The sequence below is a fragment of the Bacillus rossius genome, chromosome 16, assembly GCF_032445375.1.
Source record: "Bacillus rossius redtenbacheri isolate Brsri chromosome 16, Brsri_v3, whole genome shotgun sequence".
Taxonomy (NCBI): Eukaryota; Metazoa; Arthropoda; class Insecta; order Phasmatodea; family Bacillidae; genus Bacillus; species Bacillus rossius.
Genome location: NC_086343.1, coordinates 31,356,246 through 31,379,970, shown reverse-complemented (window position 1 = coordinate 31,379,970; position 23,725 = coordinate 31,356,246). Strand labels below are relative to the sequence as shown.

General features: G+C 37.1%; 1 protein-coding gene across 1 annotated transcript in view; it reads right to left on the bottom strand.

The window, feature by feature from the left end:
* Positions 1–23,725, bottom strand: part of LOC134539916 (trafficking protein particle complex subunit 11) — a 70,858-nt gene that overhangs the window by 29,370 nt on the left and 17,763 nt on the right. Inside the window, exons 8-12 of the mRNA XM_063382267.1 lie at positions 18,018–18,191; positions 12,445–12,523; positions 10,443–10,497; positions 6,799–7,006; positions 594–796 (exon numbers count right to left, since the gene is read on the bottom strand). Coding sequence (XP_063238337.1) covers positions 594–796; positions 6,799–7,006; positions 10,443–10,497; positions 12,445–12,523; positions 18,018–18,191 — 719 coding nt within the window. The remainder of the gene's footprint in view (positions 1–593; positions 797–6,798; positions 7,007–10,442; positions 10,498–12,444; positions 12,524–18,017; positions 18,192–23,725) is intronic.

Below are 23,725 nucleotides of genomic sequence, written 5' to 3'. Positions count from 1 at the left end.
CTTGTTTTTATTTCACAAATTTTCCCCTTAGATACTTACTACACATTATTTTCAAGCTGTTAAATGTAGACCTGTGGAAATACTAGTTTTGATGCAAAGCGAATATCAAATCAAATTTTTAAAATATTTGCTAAATCAAACTGAACTGTGAATATTGTTCTTGGCAAAGCTGTGCACCCTTATTTAACCAAATATAAGATTTAATTTTTAAAAAAATAATCATTTAAGATTTGTAATTTGTTGAACTGATTAAGTGATTAACCAATATGGCCCTATATATACCATAATTCAATAATAATTATAAAATAACCATGCATAATATAATACTGGTAGAAGTTTAATGGAAAGCGGGGAGGGTTAAATTTACATTACAAGCACTGAAAGAATAGAAATTATAGCCTTAAGGAGTGTACATATTTTATTTTATACATTCAATAAAAAAATATGTAAAAAAATATACAGGAAAAAAAAAAAAAAACAAGAATTGCAAAACTTAGTTACTGAAGAGTGACTGTAGAAGGAAAGAAGTTCCTTGGCAGTTGCAGGATGACAGGATGGTAGGAACCCGACCAACGGACAGCGACGCTCCCCACCTGATGTAGACCTCGACGTCCACCGGCTGATCGGCCTTGTAGCTGGGCTGGCAGAACCCAGCCCTGCACTCCACGCACGCGGTGATGTTGCTCATGTCCACCGACACCACCAGGGGCTCCGCCCCGCTGGCGACCGCCCACAGCCCCGCCACCCGCGCCGCCTCGTCGGCCGGCACCCCTGGCTCCGGCTCGGGGGCCACCTTCTGCAGCAGTGCCAACACGTCTCTCCCTTCTGTCGCTGCTGCAACTGCTAGCAGTACTGGTACAAACTGGCCGGTCAGCCTTACCCACCTTAGTTTGTATCAGTGGCGTAGCCAGGATTTGTGTATGGGGAGGTGTTAAGAATCATGGTCTCCCCCGTATTAAAGCGGGGGCTCCGGGGGGGCCTCCCCAGGGAAAATTTGGATTTTAAGGTGTAAAATAGTGCTATTTTAGCAGTTTTCGGTACATAAATTTAAATATTGTAATGGTAAAAATTTGATTACATTTAATATGAAATTTGTTCGAGTGATGAATAAGAAATTAATTAAAGATTTGATGTTAAGGGAGGAGGGGGGGGGGGGGGGTTGAACCCCTAAAACCCCCCCATTGCTACGCCCCTGGTTTGTATACCATCGTTGATTTCAACTGGTTTTAATATAATAGGGCTTCGGCATTACTAAATGTAAGTCAACCATGATTTGCTACTAGTGCATCCTAGTAGGCACGAGGTGAACTAGCCGTGAAAGCTTTCCTCTCCAGAGCTGCTGCTGACATATGCGGGATGGCGTAACATAGTTGTTGGCTGTACACTCGGGCATCGTCAAAAATAAAAACTTTTTTCTTTCTTTCTTTCTTTCTTTCTTTCTATAAGAGTGTATGTTAATAAAATTATTATATTTTTTTTTCCAATCAGGTACGTGTGCTTGCTGACTGCCATTCGAATCACGACATGACTCCCATTAAAATTAATATACAGTACTAATATGTGTCTGAATACATTTGAAGTGCATTAAAAACAAATGTTGAATAACATTCTGAATTTAAACAACCTAAAATTCAATTTTAAAAAAATTTCACGTAACACGTTGTTTACATAATAGGGCTTGGGCATTACTAAATGTACCTATGTCAACCATGATTTGCTACTAGTGCATCCTAGTAGGCGCGAGGTAAACTAGCCGTGAAAGCTACTGGCTTTCCTCTCCAGAGCTGCCGCTGACATGTGGGATGGTGGAATATAGATGTTGGTTGTACTCAGGCATCGTCAAAAATGAATTCATTCGAATTGAAAACAAATACAAACAACAAATTATTCTCGAATACTAATATTGAATTCAAATACATAGTAAGAAATAGAATCCCAATAATTTTTTTTTTCATATATAACAAATACACATTGAAAGAAAAAGTAAATGAGTAGTGTAGTGGCTTCTGGGAAATTAAATAATTATACTAAAGTGAAAGGGTAATTAGGATAAGTCAGCTTCAATTACTATGGGTAAAATTTTATTGAAATAATCCAATTATGAAAGGAAAATATAAATATTTTTCATGATAATCAAAACTAAATCTACAAAAAAAATTTTAATAAACAGTGCAAAGCGAATATGTGGGGCAATTGCAGTATGTGTGAAGAAACTTCAAGAGGGTGGGTTTTAAAAGAATATACTGTGAACAGTTTTAATATATAGTTAAATACGATGTAGATATAAATTAAATTTTAAACTTGTTTGTTTAAATTTTTCACTATGTGAAAATAAATCTTTATTCATATAAACATATATGTATTAACATTTATGGATCATATTTTTTTGGCTTGTTTTAACTAAACTGTAAGAACACAGTAGATGCTCAGAATGTTCCTCTCTTTTTTTTTCTGTCCAGTGTAGGTGCGCTTGGTAAGAGGCGCAAAGTTCCCACCCTCATAGTGTGACCTTTTTTTCAGGCTATGGGTGAGGACAAGTTAATAGCCTGAGCTGTCACTAAGTAAGCTGGGAGTGTGAACGTGGGCCTGGATCATCGTTCTCTGTTCACAGACAAACATTGTACGTTGTTAGGATTTAGGAGTCTTTGCTGCGAGTATGCGACCAAATGTTTTCCACGAGATCTGTACAAGTTTTTTTTCTCTTCGCCGTCCTGATCTGAAGGAAACTAAATCACAGATCTGGAATGCCATCTTTCTACCCTGTGATCTGAAAACTGTCCACTATAACACTGTTAACTTTAGCAGTGTTTTGATTTCAATGGAAATCAGTATGCTGTCAGTTCTAATCTAGTTTTAAAAATCGACCTGCTGGACTCTATTCTCCATAAAATACCTACTTTAGCTGATAATGTGGTTGTTAGTAATGGTTCCAAATTACTGTGTTAAATACAGCTTTACTGTATTAATCTTTTCAAAATTTACGTGGCCAGATGTAGCAAAACACTTCACACAAATAAGCCTAAAACGTTATGAATATCCTGTGAAAATCTTGTCCTCCCCTCCCCCGCCAATCAAAAAGTCTTCTGTGTTCCTGAAATGTTTCCACACTTTTGAGATCCTGCGCAACCTATTCGTAAACGACTGAATATTGTATATATATAAGTGTAAGTATTCAAAATTGAATCGAATAAGAAAAAAACTATACGTTTGATATTTTGATATTCAAAAATTTGAATATTAGCACAGGCCTAATTATAACTAAGCCATTTAGGTAGCTTATTAAATATCCTAAACTCTTCAAAGCCTCCTTAAAGCATCGTTATTAACTATTTACGTTTATGAATCTGTTGATGGCGTTGCCTCCTCACACCGAGCCCTCTCGACAGAGAGCCAGCAGGGGTGGAGGAGGTCGAACTGCTGGTCTGGCCCCACGTTGGGCGCCAGAATATTGTTGATGGCGTTGCCTCTCTTGACAGAGAGCCAGCAGGGGTGGAGGAGGTCGAACTGCTGGTCTGGCCCCACGTTGGGCGCCAGAATATTGTTGATGGCGTTGCCTCTCTTGACAGAGAGCCAGCAGGGGTGGAGGAGGTCGAACTGCTGGTCTGGCCCCACGTTGGGCGCCAGAATATTGTTGATGGCGTTGCCTCTCTTGACAGAGAGCCAGCAGGGGTGGAGGAGGTCGAACTGCTGGTCTGGCCCCACGTTGGGCGCCAGAATATTGTTGATGGCGTTGCCTCTCTTGACAGAGAGCCAGCAGGGGTGGAGGAGGTCGAACTGCTGGTCTGGCCCCACGTTGGGCGCCAGAATATTGTTGATGGCGTTGCCTCTCTTGACAGAGAGCCAGCAGGGGTGGAGGAGGTCGAACTGCTGGTCTGGCCCCACGTTGGGCGCCAGAATATTGTTGATGGCGTTGCCTCTCTTGACAGAGAGCCAGCAGGGGTGGAGGAGGTCGAACTGCTGGTCTGGCCCCACGTTGGGCGCCAGAATATTGTTGATGGCGTTGCCTCTCTTGACAGAGAGCCAGCAGGGGTGGAGGAGGTCGAACTGCTGGTCTGGCCCCACGTTGGGCGCCAGAATATTGTTGATGGCGTTGCCTCTCTTGACAGAGAGCCAGCAGGGGTGGAGGAGGTCGAACTGCTGGTCTGGCCCCACGTTGGGCGCCAGAATATTGTTGATGGCGTTGCCTCTCTTGACAGAGAGCCAGCAGGGGTGGAGGAGGTCGAACTGCTGGTCTGGCCCCACGTTGGGCGCCAGAATATTGTTGATGGCGTTGCCTCTCTTGACAGAGAGCCAGCAGGGGTGGAGGAGGTCGAACTGCTGGTCTGGCCCCACGTTGGGCGCCAAACTTGACGTGATGATCCGTCTCCTCTTCTTCTCTCACCTATGTCTCTCTTGGGTGAGAGCCAGGTATCGGGTGGAGAAGGTCCAAGCTGCTGGTCTTGCGGCAGGATTCACACTCGGCTGGTGTAGGCGAATAGCTAGTGGGGTGAGAGATAGGGACTAAACTATTCATTGAAAATAATGTCGGTATTTTACACGGAACTTTTATTGACCTGAATTGTCCAAACAGTTCAATTGGTCGCCTGCGTCGCTTTCACAACATACACTGGATTGATACACGGTACACTCTATCGTCCAGTAAGGAGGGGGGGAAGGGAGACAAATTCCCTAGGCCGAGATAGGTCCTCGGATGGCCTAACTCGCGAAGGAGGGGTGCGAGCAGCAGAAAACGGATAGCCAGTCGTTCTGCTGCTCCCCCTATGACCGTCCTATGGCCAGTGGGCAGAATCCAGCCTCACTGGCCGTCGGGCCGATCAACTGACTTTCAGGTGGATGACCTCGCCTTTATATAGGGAGAAATGCGCGGGAACGAAGAAATGAAGGGAGGGGCGAACTAACTCCTCTTTGGAAGGGATGAGATGCGCGCGCATGAATCTCGCTGAAATTTCCCTGCCCTGGTGGTGGAAGTATAAACTAGATATTAATAATTAAAAAGAAAAGATAAATGTGGCATAAATAATTATATGTACATACATATATATTCAATCCTATGTATTAAAAAGTATTTAAACTTTCTTTCACAACTTAATTAGTTAAATTTATACTATTATAAAAGATAAATACAGTTGGTAGATCGCCGGTCACAAGATGGCGTCACAATGTACATGTTTAGCTGTGGCAAGAGAAAAATATAGATTTGTTTACACAACTCGTCCATATTTACTATTATATTTTGAAGTGCATTAATATGTGTGGTTATAGCGACGTGAAAAATAAAGGGCGAAGATGGTTGGTTGCTTTAATGAATTATTCTATTGTTCGTTGCTTTGTTTATAACCTACGACGTCGCACAGATTCGTCGCCGCATATTACGTTAGTAGGCCTATTGCCGAAATACATTTTCCCTGAATTGCTTCTGAACTTATTAAAACTCGTTTTGGGTTTGATTATCACGTAAAGTAACGTGATATTTAATATAGGAAGGGCGGGCAGGCGTCAAATCACAGCAGCTACACAAATATTAAATTAAAATCCCATATGCTGATGTGAAATTTGGCCATGATTCCATTCTATAAGATAAAAAAGACTTTTGTAAACTTTTTATTTTATTACGCAAGTTTGTTAATTTTGTAAACTATTTAAAAGAAAATAATACAGATGCTGTACAGAAGCAAAAAAGCTGTTCTGGTAAAATGGCTTAATCTACCTGGTTTCTCTATGCTGATGAAAAGAAATAATTATAATGTACCCAACACATAAAACAATAAACATATAAAGATAGGCCAAAGAAATATTAAAATACCATCAGATTTTTAGTATTCTAAATAATTTGATGATGGGAGAAAACAGTTTTGTAAAGAAAAAGAAAAAAATTTGGAGGAAACATATCAGCGATTAATAAATTCAACAATAACCACTCTTTTAAGTCCTGTTAGTGTTTGGAAATAAAATTTTGTAATTTTACCATTCAAGTATGTAAATAAAATTATACGAACCAATTGATTTGGGAAACGTAGTTCATGAAACAAGCATTCGAAGAAATTAAAGCTTCAAGACCGGGGTTAGTATTCATTATTTCTTGTGCATAATCTCACTTTTTACATTGAAACCCAAGGGGTTGACATGTTACTCTTTGCGATTCAAATTTGATATATAGGACTAGAGAAAATTTGAATATAACACATTAGTAGGGCCATGCAATTTTCGCGAAAAGATACCGAGACTAGATATAAGTTAAAACACTGTAGCACCGTTTGTGTTTCGTGATCGGGTGAATTACTTTCAGGCGCATGTCGATAGTTACAACAACCAATCACAGTAATTCAGTGTGGAAGCAAACTGCGTCCTGAGCGGCTCGGTCACAACAAGGCCTACGACTTCTCTCGCAGACGGCGGCCAATCGAAAGGGAGAAACCGGCGGCGCGGGCGTACCTTGTCGCAGTCTAACAGGCGTTCAGATTTATTCGCGAAAAATGCCTGTCCCTACACATTAGGTGGTAATACTACTAGCTCGCTGTAGGAAAGGTTTTGATGGGGATTAAAAACTGACTAAAACTAGCTTCTACCGCGCAGCTTAGGTTTCCCCCCTCCCTTCTTTGCGACAGAGAATTTCCGTCACTCCCCTCTCTGTCGCAAAGAAGGAAGGGGGGGAACCTAAGCTGCGCAGCAGAAGCTAGTTTTCGTCAGTTTTTAATCTCCATCGAAACATTTCCCACAGCGAGCCAGTAGCACACGAGGTTGCAAGCGATCCCGGCCCGGCGCGGGAGGGGGAGAGAGGGGGAACGGAGCGAAGCGCACCTTCAGGATCCGCGCCAGGTTGTCGTAGAGGTGGGTCTTGTGCTGCGCGGCGAGCTGCACGGCTGAGCCCAGCGCCTCGAGCGCCAGCGCCACGTAGTCCTGCACGCTGGCCGACAGGTAGGCGCACAACAGGGCGCGGGACAGGATGTTGGACAGCAGCGCCCACCACCGCTCGCTGCGGTAGTCCCACAGCATGTGCGTCAGCAGCCTTCGGGCACACGCGAGACCTTCCGCGTCACAGCCCGTCCCGCGCGTTTCCTCTCTTTCCAGTGCGCAACAACACGACGTAAACCATCAGTTCCAGAGGCGCAACAACAGGGGAGTGGGGAAGGGGGGGGGGATGCAAGGGTATTTGTTATTGTAAACAACTTGAACTACAGTCTGATGATTGTAATTTACAATGGGTAAGATTTTGTTGCGGAAAACTAGCATTATTATCGACTATCACATAAGGTTGCATATCTTCACAAATCATTTCAGCTATAATAAACTGTGTCAGTTCTAATGCTCAAGGGTATTTTGCCCCCCCCTCCCCCTACCTCGGAAACCATGAAGTGGGGGGGTAAACGGGGGCAAAGAAAGTGCTGTGTAATCAAATTTTTATATAATAAAACTGCTTAAATAGCACCCTTTTTCCACCTTGAAATACAAATTTTCCCCGGGGGAAGGACCCCCGGACCCCCCCGCTTCAATAGGAGGGATAGATGATTCTTTATAAAAAGGTATTTTGACCCCCCCCCCCCCCTTGGAAATTTAGATGTTGCGCCCCTGATCAGTGCTATGCTTATTTCAGAGTGCTCTGTTTCCACATACATATATACCTGAAAAACCACAAAAATTATGGACACAACCGTATCACGTAATCAAAAATTTTTTTTTAAAAGGAAAATTTTTGAAATGAGAATTTTGGAAATATATTTCCTTTTTTGTATTACTTCAAGAGTATCATCTTATAGTATTCGATTTTTACTTTAAATAAAATGTAAATGACATATTCTATATTGGTTTCAAACACTTTTGCCATCACATTTTTTTAATAACATTTAATAATAAAAATTTTGGCCTTGTTTGACCATAGTACATAATTAATGGAATGTCTAGTACTTAAAAATGACCAATTGCTATAAAAAGTTTCTCTTGTGAAATAGTACTGTCAAAAAACACTATTATGTCACATTGCTGCATTGCTGGCATTCTTAGTTGACTCTAGTGTTTATTGTTACTGTCTGTTTTAATTTCAATACAGTGTTTCACGTTGTCTAGCAAGTTACATTTTACATTTCATATTCAAGTTGAAACTATAAAGACGTTGATAATCCAGCAATATGCTAATTCTGAAAGGTCGAGGTTGCGACTGTGCCAAATAAAACACCAATCACTGTACTTTCTTTTAGATTCTTATATAAAGATACTTTTGGTATTGCAGTAACTAAAAAAAAGTTAAATTTGAAAACCCTTAAAAGAAAATTTTATTAGGGATGGGCCAATCAAATCCTGAAAACCTGAAATACCATCAAAACTTTACGTCTAAAATATTTTGACGTAGCATAACTCCTGCCCTCTGCTAACAATATTTTAAGTAATTTGCATTTTTATTTGTTTCTAATTCGTTATACTCATGTTTTTTTTTATTCTTTTATTCTGCATAGGCATTTGAAGTATTTTGCTTGTGTTTTAATATTATTATTAATTTGGTTTAGGTTTTCCATAAAGCTGAATGTGGTACTTTTTAATTATTACTTTTTCACTCTAATTTGTTTAGTCAGTTAAAATTAATAAAGCTATAAATTATATTTTTACAATTATAAAGCACACTCTGGGCAGTAAGACTGCAACATTTAGAACATTCTAGAAGGTTTAAAAAGAAAGGAAGACCATGGTGCGACACTGTGTCGCCAGTAAGTTATTTTTCACACCTCAAGTTAGTGTGCTGTTGGAAAAACCCAGCACGTAGGCACACGGCTGTGCAGCAATGGACTAGAACTTTCGCTGGGTGCTGCCTCGCCAGCCAATCAGAGCGAGCCACGTGGTGGTGTGATGTGTCTCTCCAGACATTCAGAAAAAATATTCTCGCAACATAATATTCCATTTATGGTCATTTACCTGAATCCTGTCCTGTGATTGGTCAGTTGGCTCGCTGCGTTACCTCCCTCTTTTTTTTTAACTTTGTAAAGGAAGATAATTGAATGGTGCAAGGCAGTTGTCACTCAATTGTCGCCGCGTGCTGTCGCGTCGGCAAATCAGGAAATTCTGACGAGAATTTATAAAGTGACAATGTAATGCCTTCTGGTTAGGGCCAGGACAAGTTGCAACCTTTTTTTAAAAATATTTTTGGGACAATAATTAATTATAAATTTGACCCCAGGCATCAGCATCAACCCATGGTGACCGTCATACACCCCCCCCCCCCCCCCCACCGAAAATTCTGCGAGCTGATGTACCATGTTAAGTAAACTTAACTAAGGGACCTAATATTTTTTTTTATTTCGAGCGACATAAAGCTACTATTTTACCGGGACTATGATTGGTCTGTATTGTAAATTGGTTCTGTCAGAAAATCATCAGACAAATTTAAAATTTATTTCCAATTAATGAATTTTAATCAGAAGACCAAACTGTTGTTGGTACTGTGTGTAAGTTCTAGTTGTGTTTTGTTTTTGAAGAAAGTAATAAACAAAAGGAAGTTTAAAAACTGTTTTATTTTTAAAAATAAAAACTTTACCAAATAACTAACTTTGGTTGAAAGACGTAATTTAAAAACAATCTTTAAGTCACTGCCTACGACATTAAGTTTTAAAGTGTCTTGTTATTTTTATGAATTATGAGTTGTTCTACTGGGCCAACCTGGAATGTAACAATATTTATTACTTAAAGAAGAGAGTCGAAGAAAAATATATATGGAAAGAAAAATAAAATGTTCAAACATTCTATAAAAACTATCTTAGAATTAAGAAATGATTATACAATTATACTATTTGTCACTAGATACATAAACATAGCTTTTAAAATGTTTGTTTAACTTAAAAAGAGAAAATTTGTAATAGAAAAAAAATTGATTGCTAGCATTTTCAAGATGTAAAAATATTTTTTAAAATGGAAAAAGATTAATGGTTAATTTTTTTATTTACATCTTAAGTTTGTTTGGTTTTACTCATATAAGTACTATTATTTTATTCTTGACCTTAGAGCTTTAAGATTTGGATTTCACTTTAGAGGCACACTTTAAGAATAAATTTGATAAAAAAAAAATGAATTTTATCCATCACTAAAAAGTATTTAAAAAGTCATTATGAAAATCAGTAAGAATAATGAAGATTTTAAGTTTTGCTACTAACTTACTTGGGCCACCTTCCTACTGATACAAAATCCCCACTGTTTGATAAGAGCAGTGTTAAAATCTTTATTTTTGGTGCAAATTAGCTAATGACAAGTGTTAATCAAATAAAAACCAGGTCTTTTACTTTAGAGTTTATGTTCCACATTTAAATAACAGAATAAGGTGTATGATATATATATATATATATATATATATATATATATATATATATATATATGTGTGTATGTATGTATGTATGTGTGTGTGTGTGTGTGTGTGTGTGTATGTAAACTGAAATAACCATGCACAATATTTAACCAAAACTTACGTTAAAGACTTGGTGTAATCCTTGGAACTAAAGTATTCTTCAGCCATTTGAACAACTGAAATATAGGTAAACAACAATTAGTTTACATTTGTACAAACATATATTTGCAAAATGTGCAAATTCTTTAACTCATGGGAGAATTTTTCTAACCTACTTAACATATCAAAGGACACAAACATAAGATGATAATTCTTTGACTTCTCTTGGTCTAGTCCTTGTCAGGGTAAGTCCTATCTTTGTGTAGCTGTCCTTGAACAGGTTTCCCATGTTCATTTCTAGTGGGCCATTTTGCTGACCGAGACATTAGTTCAGACTCTAAGCCTTGGTCTGAACATGACTTAGCTCTCATCCCACTGACCATCACTCTGTAAGCCCTGAGTGACCCAGAGATACAGCGGTAGGACCGGGGCCTACCTAGCCCCTACTAGCTTGGTCACGCTAGCACTAGAGCTGTGTCATCGCTCGCCACATCTGCCCACCAGGAGGACGGGGATCCCGTGCTCAGGCGTGCTCAGAATACGAGCAACCACTGCCACCACGAGTCCAACTCCAGTTCGATCCAGGGCTGCACGGATATTTTTCTCAATGTCCGGATCGTCCCAAGGTACTCCCAAGTTCCAGGCCACTTGTGGGCAGTTCCCCGCCTGTTAAGGATGCACTAGCTCATCTAGGCGACTACCAAGGATGGCTTTAAGGGGAGAGCGCTGTATTGTAGGTTAAGAGTGCGAACACGCGATCACCTTGGAAAAGTGGGTCGGCCCCCTCAGATCCTCCCCCGGCTAACAGCTTACAGCCGTATTATCAGCCCGGCTAGATCAAACACTCCCCAGTCAGCTCATTACCCTGTGCGCAGCAGCAAGCTTCGTGGAACACCACCACACGGGATTCCTAGGGAATGTCTCCCACGCTGTGCATCTCCACCGACCAACTTTCTTGGGTTTACATTACAGCCTCCATTATGAGAGCCTGGTCAGGTGGCCAGTGATCACGCCCCCACGAATATGACATAGTCTCGGTAAAATCACCAGTCCCGGCACTCTCACAGCCTTCTGGCCCGAGTCCGAGCGCAGAATCACAAAGCACGAGCCTGGACCAATCGCGGGGACTTACAGCTATTTGCCTGGATCGGGACACAACAAACAGACATCACTCCATGTAGCTACTACACTCAGCCCAGGAGCTCGGGAGTCCTTACCCCCCCCAGAAAGGTTTCAGTGCCCGCAGATTCAGCCCATTCACAGTTTCCGGTACCTCTTCCAGACAACTGAGGATATCTGGAGGCTGAGGTGCACCACGGCAGAGCCCTCTTTTATAAGAATACCTGGTGCCACGAGGAGGCAGAGGGTTGCCATGGGTGTAGAGCGCTCTGAGGCGCTTCATACACCTTTTCCGCAGGCCTGTCGGACCTATCTCGGGATAACTACAGCTGGCAACAGCTGAGGTTTCGGAGCTGTTGCCAGCTGTAGTCCACTCCCATCTTATCAAAGGACAGAACGAATAAAATAAACTTAGGAACACTTCCAGACAACAGAACAAGTGGTGTGTTGTAGTAGTCTGAAAAAAAAACCCTCTTTTCCCACTAACTACATACTGTCAGTTTTGAATTGCACCCTAACACTAATAAACATTTCACATGCATCATATAAACTTACATTAGGAACAGTTTAGAATTTACAGTACTACGAGAAAAACTAAGTGTCTGAAAAAAATATATAATTTCATACAATTTGCAATTATTAAACAGATGATCAAGATCTTGCATGTAAAAAAGTAAAACAGCACAAGTTGAAAGATCAGTGAATGACTTTGGTATTGAAAGAAATGAAGCTATATGGTTAATTATAAATTCTAAGTTATTGCCAAAAGTGGATAAATGTTTGTCTGGTGCCATTAAAGTTTTTGTCATTCAATACTTACCATCTCTTTTACCAGCCATTAAAAAAAAGACAAATTTTCAAAACAGTACTTAAACATACGACATACTTAGATACCGTGAACTCACCAAGATGCCGTCTCATACGTGGACAGCGGTATGTTTTGAACTGCGATATAGCATTCCCCAACAGTCCAATTATCAGCATCTGCAGAATGTAAAATTTCTCTTTAAATCCAAAAAGAGCGAACAATGTAAGAGCAACATGATTGACAGTGAAAATCAGGATTGCTGCTGTTGAAATATTAAAAAACATTTTAATAATACTTATACCAATATCAATAAATTAGATTATTGTATAACCAACCACACATTCAATATTAAAGAAACTATGCTTTATAAATTGCTTATGCATTTTTCACTTGAAAAAAAAAAACAAAGTCGTTTAAAACCAATCATGTCAAATACAACTCATACTAAATTATCTTGATACACGCAAGGAAAAAACAGAAAACAAACAGAACACCATTCCCAATTTTCATTAGGTACACTTAGAGTACTGGAATAATCAACGCTTATACTAGTAATACTTGCTTTTGTGAATAACTAAAATAATGAATTTAATTTTGTTCAAACAATACTATGGTGTTTTATTTTAAACATTATTAGAATTTTTAATTTCAAAAAAATTTTTGTAGGCTCTGTTTTACCTAATTTACCTGCGTATGGATCGCACATTTTAACCAGATTTTTTTTTAAATGTAGTGCATCTCCTATGAAAATTTATAACTTTGGGCAAAAATATTTATAATTGCAGTATGGAGTTAGTTTGTGTGTAAATAACTCTCCTTTGTATTTGATTTTTAAATAAATGTGTTAAGATTAAGTGTAAACTGTTCAGTTAATACATCTGAGCAGTGCGTGAAAAGCACTATGAATGACACCATTGAGCTCGTCTGCCAGCCAGGCGGCGCTGGCAAGAGACTGTGACTTGCTGGCCTGGCATTCGGCTGGAGGAGGGGGAAATCTAAAAACAAACCAGAATGTTTGGGTGTGCGCGTCCTGTGAGTAGCGGTGTTGACAGTTCTCCCTCCCTTCCTACTGTGACGCAACATATCGTTTTTCACGTGAGATTTCTCAGCTTTCAAATTCAACATTCCAGGACAAAACTGCAACCATCCTTCGTTAGTGCTTGGAAAGCCGCACTTCGAGCAATGCCTTTTACATTCCTCCAGCTCCCGCAGGAGTTCCTCACTTACTCCAGAAAAAAAAAAAAAAAAAAAAAAAAAAAAAAAAAAAAAAAAAAAAAAAAAAAAAAAAAAAAAAAAAAAAAAAAGAGGCACAAACCTCCAAAAAATTTGTCCAAAGCTGAATTTCCGTACAGTGTTAAGAGTCGACTATGCTTAGTAAAATACCGAAAGTTTACCGCCGTACACCGGAAACATGCACTCAAGGACTTAATGACAGCATCTTACAACCATCCAGTAAAATGTTTCCCGTAAAAGCAATTTCTACCGTAGACTCTCGATTAGGCCATCAAAATAATACAGAAAAGTTATTCTACAAAACCACGCAAAAAAATATTTCAAACTTGAATACTCAAGATGAAACAACAATGGATAAAATTATTGATTTTTTTTTTAAACCAGTCCAGGAAATAAAATTATGATTCACATGCAAATGAAGGGCCCAACATACCTAAATGTTTTTGCCTATTCCTTAAGCTTTAAGACGGTATAATTATAAAGAGTCTACCACAATCAGTTGAATCGCTAGAGTAGCCTAAGCAACAGAGTGTGTTCCGTCCTGTGGAGGGGCTACGATCGTAGCAAGCCTGTGTGACGTGCGTTACTCACCACCTTGATGGTTCAGAAGTTGGTGAACTAATTTTGTTTAGGAAATTCTGCAGATTTGTATACTTTACTTGATTTAGATTTAGTATATTTGTGTTAAATTAACGCATGTAAGATAATATTTTATTCAATTTTCTCTTGTGAAGGGTTTTTAATATGGCTTAATAAAATTGAAATGAACTTATTTTTTTAGAAATGGTCAACAGGAACACCCTAAAATTCAAGTTAAATAATTATATGTGTAAATATATATAAAAAAAACTCAGGGTGGATTTCTTTCTCATAAAACAGAATTTAAGTATTCATCTTTAATTTGGGTGGTATGTATCTGTTAGTTTAGAATGGAGAATGGAATCACTAATAAAAGGTTTAAAGTCTAGGGATCAAACATGATGCCATATTTTGGATAAAGCATGATATCATATGAAAACATGTTTTCAGTATGTAAATAACAAGAAAATGAAGCCATAATCTAAAAAAAAATTAATTACTTAAATAAATACACATACTAATAAACAAAATGGCATAATCTGAAAGTAACTGTCTCATAATATCATTTTCGTATTGTAGGCAGTCAATATGTAATTTACCCAGGCTACATAGTTAGTTAGAAAACAAAACACAAATACTAGTTTTCATGGATGTATATTCTAATAATAAGGATATATTTTTATTCTGGTGCGATGTGATAAAATCAAAAATGCTTTTCCATCTACTTAAAATACTTAATTAAAGCAATTTACTAGTGACTCTTGACCTATGTAGTCAAATCTTTGCTTCCTGGGATTTGAACACCCCAACCCAAACGACTGTATCATGACCTCTAGTACGTTACACACTGCGATGCCCCGACCGCTGTAGTGAATCAATAGATTATTGTAGACTGTTAACAAATATAATTTTAAAGCTTAAGAAATATGCAACAAAATTTTTAAAAAAAAGTGATTTGCAGGTTTGACCATTCATGTTTATATAAGTAATTTTGTATTTTGATTTCCGTAAATTTAAAAAAATATCTAATTTTATAACATTTTTTGATATCACCTTTTAGAATAATGAATCAAGATTATTTTGGTGTCCATACTGAGAGTCTAATGTAGAAATTGCATTTATGAAATGAATTTAATGTATCATTGCAAGAAATTATCATTTAGGACTTAATTACATGTTTTCGGTGTGACGCACAAGGTTTTGGGCAGTAAACTTCAGGTATGTCACTAAGAAACGTTGATCCTGCCACTGTTCGAAGGTCAGCTTTGGGATAATTTTCCATACATTAAAAAACTTGGTTTTTTCTAAGAGCGAACTTTGTCCCCGCTAGAGAGACTTCAGCACCACTCCAGTACCAGTTTACACTATGCCTCTAGAAACGCTTCATAGATCAGATCGATTATATCACTCTCAAAAAATATACCAGCTTAAAGCTTAGGAAACATGCAACAATGTTCGCTTAAGCAATTTTCAACTTCATACTCTTCATACTTATGTAATTTGTATTTTTATTTCCATAAATTTGAATAAATAGTTTTCCCTCAACTTTAATTAATTAAATTGTCTATTAATGATAAAATGTTAAAATATTGTAATTTCTTACTATTACTATTTATAGTAATTTTTTTTGATTATTTTGGTTCAATATTGAGAGTCTACTATAGAAAATGCATTTATGAAATGCATTCTTGTGGATTGTTGCAAGAAATTATCATTTAAGACTTAACTACACATTTTTGGTCTGACGTACAAGGTTTGTGGTGGTAAACGTTTTATATATTACTAAGACTAGTTTATAATACCACTGTACAAAGTTAAGTTTTGTAATAATTGTTTCTTAGGAGCGAAAATCGTCTCGGCCCGAGCTACTTCAACTCCGCCACAGTACAGTACACACTACCATGCTCAAAACGCTTCAGTAACCATATCATTTTTTCCAGACTCTCAACAAATATAAAAATTTAAAGCTTAAGAAATAAGTAAAAACGTTTATTTAAGTGATTTTTATGGCAGGCTCTTAATGTTTATGTAATTAGGTTTTTCAACATTGTAAATTAAAATAAAACCCTAATTTCTAATATTATTGAATATATTGTATAAAAAAACATAAAAAATTTGAAAATTGCTATTTAACTTTACATTACAATTCATGATATTTTTTGAGTTTAGCATGACTTTTTTATATCCCTATCCTTAGAGACATGAAATTTTTTTGTATCACAATGAACTTGAAAAATAATACAATTCCTGATACTTTGATGTTGAAATGCTATTTTCTAATTTTTCTTCATTTTTTCACAAATTCATACAAAAATAGGCTCTTATTTTTGGTTTTCACGACTTTTCCAGCAAAAGTATTTTCGAAATGGTGCATCGTAGTGGAGAAATATTGCATGGAACAAATCATGTTGAAATGTATTTATGTTTATGAACAAAAAAAAGTATCTACCAAATTTTTAACCTTTAACTATTTTTATTTTATTGGAAAATTTTCATATGTCCTGCTGTGTGGCTGTATTGTACTTTTTTTGCTGTAACTCAAAGCCCTTTTCACTACTCTCAGCTACGGGGAAAATCTTATTTGGAAAACTACACACTCTACATCTAAACTGAATCACTAACACCACTTTAGACTGGCTTGTGAACTGGTGTAGGTGTGAAAGATGAGACAAGATAAAACTTTGGAATGGATGGGGGAGTGGGCGAGAGAGCAAGCTAATGGTGTTTGTGAAAGATTCCCTCCCACGTCATCTCTCTACTCCCTTTTGGGACTCTCCCTCTTCTTTCACACACCTGGAGACATTGTCTATCACCACATTATTTACTTCTAGTTTTTTTTAAAGCTTCTTCCTTGAAAGATGGTTTTTCTTCTGCAGAAGCAACCAAATATTTTAAATTCATATACTGGCCTTTCCTGTTTTTAAAAGAAGCAGTGTAAATCAATCATACTGACGAAAGTTGTACCAGGAAAGTTCTTGTGAATACCGGCTAAAAAACGTCAAGTGTTGAGGTGTTCACTTACGCTGTCTTTCGAAGATTAAATTTAGGCATTTAGGAAACAGAATTTCTGTGAAGTTATTTAATAGGTTATGATTCAAATTCATTAACAAAAAAAAATTGGTTGTCTGTAAAGTCGGATTACGGACGATAGTTTAACGTGACAATGTCATAACAAAACATTGATGAAATGATTGCATACTTTTATGAATAAAATTGAATCTTTTTATTGAATTATCACTATTTTGTATGGATACAAAGAAGGAGTGAAATGAAATATACAATTTAATTGATAAATTTACTTTTCTTTGCACTCATTAATTCAAATATGTTTATTACTTTAAACAGAGATTATTTTAACTATAACTTTTATACATGTTTGCTATCTAACTTCTTCCAATATGTGTTATTCTGTTAAGGATAGGACGATGATAGGAAAAGTAGGAAACGAATAGGAGTGTTTCAAGGATGATGTGAAGGAAAATGACTTACCCAACACCAAAATGCAGTCAAAAATAATATATTTGCGCCACGGACTCTGCAGCAATACTAGGAGGAACGGGTTAGCAAAGAGCAATGAAAATGTTACATTGAAATGCATGGAAACAGAATTACGCCACGGACTCGGTCGCAATGCTAGGAGGTTCAGGTTAGCAAAGAGCAATTTAAAATGAGTGTAACGGGACACAGTGAAACGGGACAATGTGCGTAACGGGACCATTTTTCTTGCATGCAGCCGGCGTTTATCGATTTATTAGACGTTGTCACGTCAAAAAAATAACACAGCTACAAAAGAAAAATAACATCCCCATTCTCCAGGTGTGTAGCCTGCGGAGCCGGGGTGCGGACGCCGGTACTCACGGAGTGGTCGGTGCGGAACCGCTCGAGGAACTGCAGGGCCTGGAAGGCGCTGCGCTCCTTGGCGGGGTCGGGCGGCTCCGCGCTCAGCTTGCCCGGCCGCCACGGCCGCTGCCCGTAGAACTCCAGCTGCTCCCAGCCGGCGAGCGGGTCGGGCTCCGGGTACTCCGTCACGCCCTGCGGCACCGCGTCCCGTTACGCCCACACTTCCACTGTCCCTCAGGACGCTCCGGCAAGGCTCTTTACCGGCGTGTCGTCCGAAACAACGCTCAACTGGGGCGTGCGACTTTCACCGAGCTGCGATGCTTGTCTGCAGCAGAACCCAGTATATTCTGTGCCGCCATTTGTCAAGTCAATAGGCTGAAGCTGTGTGGCTTTTTTCCTTCATAGAAATGCATATGTACGTGTTGTATGTGGTTTTTATTGGGTTATCATTCTTGTCAGCAACCGCTAGCTGCTCTGTGCTGACTGCTACACTTTCTGGATAAAAAATTGCATTTCCTTTTTATGTAGCAAAGATATTAAAAAAAAAAAAGATTTCAGCATTTTTTATTAATAATTTTTATTATTTATTTACGTATTTATTTAAAATTGTAACATGCCCACCGACAGTCGTTAGACTCGAATAGTGGGCACAACAAATATACAATAGAAACACTAGGTTATCACCGCAACATACGGACTCCCACCCCCATCAGCACCATAGTAGGCAAGATAACTGTACATGGCTAACGTAAAAAGGCAAAAGTACCACATGTTAGCAGAGACAACACATACAACAACCACAACAAATACAATACTACCACAAACATTATTAAATACATACAACAAATAATAAACAAGGGGGGGAAAAAACAGAAGAACAAATCTCTGTTATAAATTTTACAGTAGAACCTCATTTTTACGTACCCGCGATATACGAATTCCCGCGATTAACATAGTATTTTTTTACATGCACTGTCAATTTCCCTATACTAATAATGCATTCTTTTCCCGCCTTGTGCAAAAGCATTTCCCACTGTTTACGTAGAATTAGTGCTGTATTTCGTGGCAAACCATCGGAAAATTTAGAGAAAACAATAAATTCTCAAAATGAATAGCGTGAAGTTTAGTTATTAAGCGTTACTGCATGAGTGTATGGTCACCACAGCTTCGTTCGCCATTGTAAACAACTTACTTTTTTTTTGTGCCACGTGCTATTGTACACCATACGGCCATGAACCAAACGTGTGGTGACATAAACATGAAAATTAATAATACTTTTCTTAGCGTTCCCCTTTAATCTTAAATGTATTATGCATAGAGATGGTGATTTATAGCATTTTAAATAATAACATTTAGCATTTTGAATTTAAAATTTAGCATTTTGTAGCATTTTTAAAAACAAGATTTAGCCAATTCTCTCATTTTACATTACTGAAGAAAAGTATATTTTTAAAAAGCATTAAATAATACACATATCAATTATCAACAACCACAGAAATAAAGATCTAGCACAAATACAAAGATAACCTATCTTGGCAGGTTTCCAAACAACTTTTTAGCACTTATGAGTGCAATAAATTGAATACTTAAAATTGCAATAAATATCTTTTAGCCGTGTTATGGCCATAGTTGATGTAGAGTGCACAAATAATGTTATTGAAACTCGTTTTTTTCGGTTTTTTTTTCAATTTTTGCCTTCTTTTGGTTTTCAATCATGCCAGAAACCGTTTCTTGCCGTTTTACCGACTTTTTTTTTTCATCTGATTTCTCTGTGAATCTTTTTTTTTTTTTTCCACTCCAGATGGCGATTAAATAAATAAATTGTGCATTAAAATATTCGTATCACTTTCGTAGAACTGTTCACTTTGTATTCATTTATGCGATCGCGAATGGAAATTACGTTTCGTCCCATTTTTACCACGATAAATTTTTATGTTTTATGTGAATTAGGGTGGCCTACAGTATTACACCAACAGCCAGAGGGTACTTTGTCCTTATCCGAGACCTTATCATATCATCAGCAATCAATTCTCTGTACGTAAATTAACACCCATGCCTTACCCAGGACTCGAACCCTGGACCCCTCGCACCGTAAGCCGGTGTGCATCCGACTACGCTACGGAGGTCGGCTACCACGAGAAATAACAGTATACAACACATTCACGAGTATGCACATATTTGTAAACACACCACCTTCCACAGACTACACAAGAACGCGGATTTCACGTGAAACACAGCCAGAAAATGGGAATTATTAGCGCGGCGAAGCAGAGATGTCGCAATATGGCGGCCTAAAAACTTGTACTCTGCAAGATGACGGACACTCTTCCAGCTAGTTTTTCTTTGCTTTGTTTACAATCGCGAGGCACGGATGGCCATTTTTCATTCAATATTTACGAACAAGTGTTGCGAATGACATGACAATAAGATACTTGTGCTGAATACGCCATAAAATGATGGTTTCTTTTGATACTGAACTGAAACAAAATACAATCTGTAAATAAATTGTGTAGAGTGAAGACGAATCTACGATTTGTACCTTGATTTCGCATTTATCTCGGAATAGTCTAGATTTCGCATTTTATAGCGGAAAAAATATAATTTAGCATATTTTCGCATCTATTTCGCGAAAACGAAAAATCACCATCCCTAATTTTGCATGAAAATAAAAGTCAAACTCGCATTTTAAATACACAAAAGAGCGGATAACTGTTCCATTATTAAAATATGTTTTAAGCAACGTACGAGTTTCCTATAAATATGGCGTCTTCGTGCATATTTGGCGATGTTCATTTTAACACATTAGAAACATTCTGAAAAGTCAAATGGCTGCAATGAATATCCAAACAATGCAATGGCAATTTAACTTCTATTCCTCAAAGTAAACAATTATATTGATGGTGGTAGCTATCGTTTTATAGTATTATTTCTCAAAAAATCTGAAATTAATAAAACTTTAACACGTAATTAAATACAAAGTTCAAAAATCAATTGTGTTACAAAATTTCAGCACCAAGTGGCTATATCAAGATGCTTCAACATTCTCATCTCTTACACAAGAACAGCAAATTTCATGTTTAACTTTCGGCAATAATGAAGAACGGCGATATTGGACATATTTATAATTTTAATTATGTGAGATAGTGAAGTTGTAGTTAATATATAAAAACGTAACCGTCTCTGACATATTATTTAGTGTGGTATATATTTTGTTATTGTTTCCCATACAGTGAGATGATAAAAAAATTTGAACATTTCCCTCATTTTGCGTTTTCCCGGTTTTTACATATTTCTTTCCTGGTCCCTTGAAATATGTAAAAATGAGGTTCTACTGTACTATGTTTTTAACTAAGTAATTAACATTTTGCATGACTTCAAAATTACAAATTTTAAATTATTCAACTGATAATATTATAAATCTAACTTGTTGTAATTAGAAATAAGTCTATAGATAAGGTCATTTTTATTATTAATTGTGTAAAAAGTAGATCTTGAACGACTATTGAATTATAATACTCTCAAGCCAGAATTTTCAAGGATAGAATTACATTGAATTTTACAATTGTACAATTTAATAAAGAGTGCATCAATTAGTCTCAACGAACTGAGAGAGGTGTAAGGATAGAATAAGGGAATCTCTTTAGATTAATTATGTAATTCAATTATTTTGTTTTGAATGTTTTCAATCTTATAACCACCAGTAAATAAATTTATGTAGTTCCAAATGATATAGAAATATTCTAATTTAGATCTAATTAAGAAAAAATAGAGGGAAAGAACAGAATCTGCATGTGTAGCATAAAAAGTGATAAATTTAATAAGGACCAAAGTTCTTTGGGTGGTAGAATATAGATAGTTAACATGCTTATGAAAAAATAACATAGAGTATAAGAAGATTTCAAAAACTTTTATTAAGGTTGTTCTAATGATATGAGAGTTCAACAAAATATAGTTGTACTTAACTGGGTAATATTACCACGTAAAGAATATCATTTTAGTTTTATCCTTGTTAAGCCTAACTAAATTGTGTATGCAATGCACCAATTACTAATTTTATTGATATCATGTTGCAATAATAAGCAGTCATAGGGAATACTAATTTTCCTATAAATTTTCCAATCATCTGCAAAAAGGATTCCGGTGGAGTACTTTAAGACACTTGTGATATTAAAAAGAAGAGGGGATAAGACACCACCATGAGAAACTCCAGAACTAGCATTGAAGAGAGAGGAATTATTATTTATAGTTACAAAAAAAAACTTCTGTTGATCAAAATACTGTAAAACCAATTTATACAGTTATCACATACACCAAACTGAGATAACTTATCAAGTAATAGTGTGTTTAACAATGTCAAAGGCTTTGGCAAAATAAAATAGCAGGCAACTACCTGTCGCCTACTAACTACTTCATCATCATCATATGTGGGATTGTGAAATGTAATTAAGTTAGTAGCCATTCTTTTTCTAAAGCCATGTTGACTACTAGATAATCTATTACTGAAATGAAATTTTTGAAATTTGGACATAATGTTTTTCAAAAATTCTGGACAAAACATTACCATTGGACGATAATTGGAAACATTAAATTTCGAACTGGTTTTATGGACTAGTATTACCTTGGCTATTTTCCATTTATTGGGAAACACTTGTGATTACAAACTTGTATTAAAAAAATGTTGTAGTAATGGTGCTAACAAATGGGTACAACCATTCAAAATAAAGTTCGGAATGCCATCAGGTCCTGTTGATCTTGACGTCTTGTGAACCAAAGAACAAGACTTTCAAAAATGGTACAGGTATAGAATCAAGACCCATTTCAATATTAGGAATCTGAGAGTTACAAACGGAAGACACACAGACCCTAGTAAAATATTCATCAAAAACATTGGACAACACAGAATGATCCCTACACATAAGAACATTGATTTTTAAGGAGTATTGATCATAATAACCATCATTCATTAATTTTACATAGTACCAAAACTTTTTGGGATTACTCTTCTTAATGTTATTATGTATTTGTTACTCTCGACCAGTTAATTTTATTCTGTTTTATCAGAATTTTCATTTGTTTACGGTGTAATGTTGCAGAACCCTGCCCTCCTAATTAAATAATTTTTCTTTTAAACTATTTTCATGAATGTAAATATTTCTTAAAAAGTCTTTCTAATGATATTTTACCGTTTGTTATATATTTTAGGGTTGATATTTTTTACTTGCTATGTTTTTAAGAAGGTATTTATTATTTTACTAGACATTTTCAATCAGTACTATTTTTTATGTAATTATTCACAAAGAAGCCGCTGTTCTAGATTTTTACCTATTTAGGCCTACTTTTTCAGGTTATTTCTAAATGATTTGTATTATAATTATTGTTCTTAAATTTTATTAACGTGTTGTAATATAATTATAAATCACGGGACTGTGTCTGGGCTTGTGTGATGGTTAGAAAGAGAGGCATGTGAGGCCTGTAAGTGGGAGTGAGAAAGGAACAGTGCTTCCCCGCCAACCGAGATAAAGACGGTAATTCCCCCCCTGCATGGGAACCGAGTGATAACTGCTGTCTCACGGTGTGGGAGAGAGAACGAGAATGGGAGTCCCCGATTTCGAGGTGAAATTGAAAAGAGACTGATCAGGGGAAGCCCAGAGTTCTGTGTGTAAAAGATTTTTTCATGTAGTGTAACTTGTTCTGTGATTGGCTTGTATCTGTAAGAGTGAATGAAG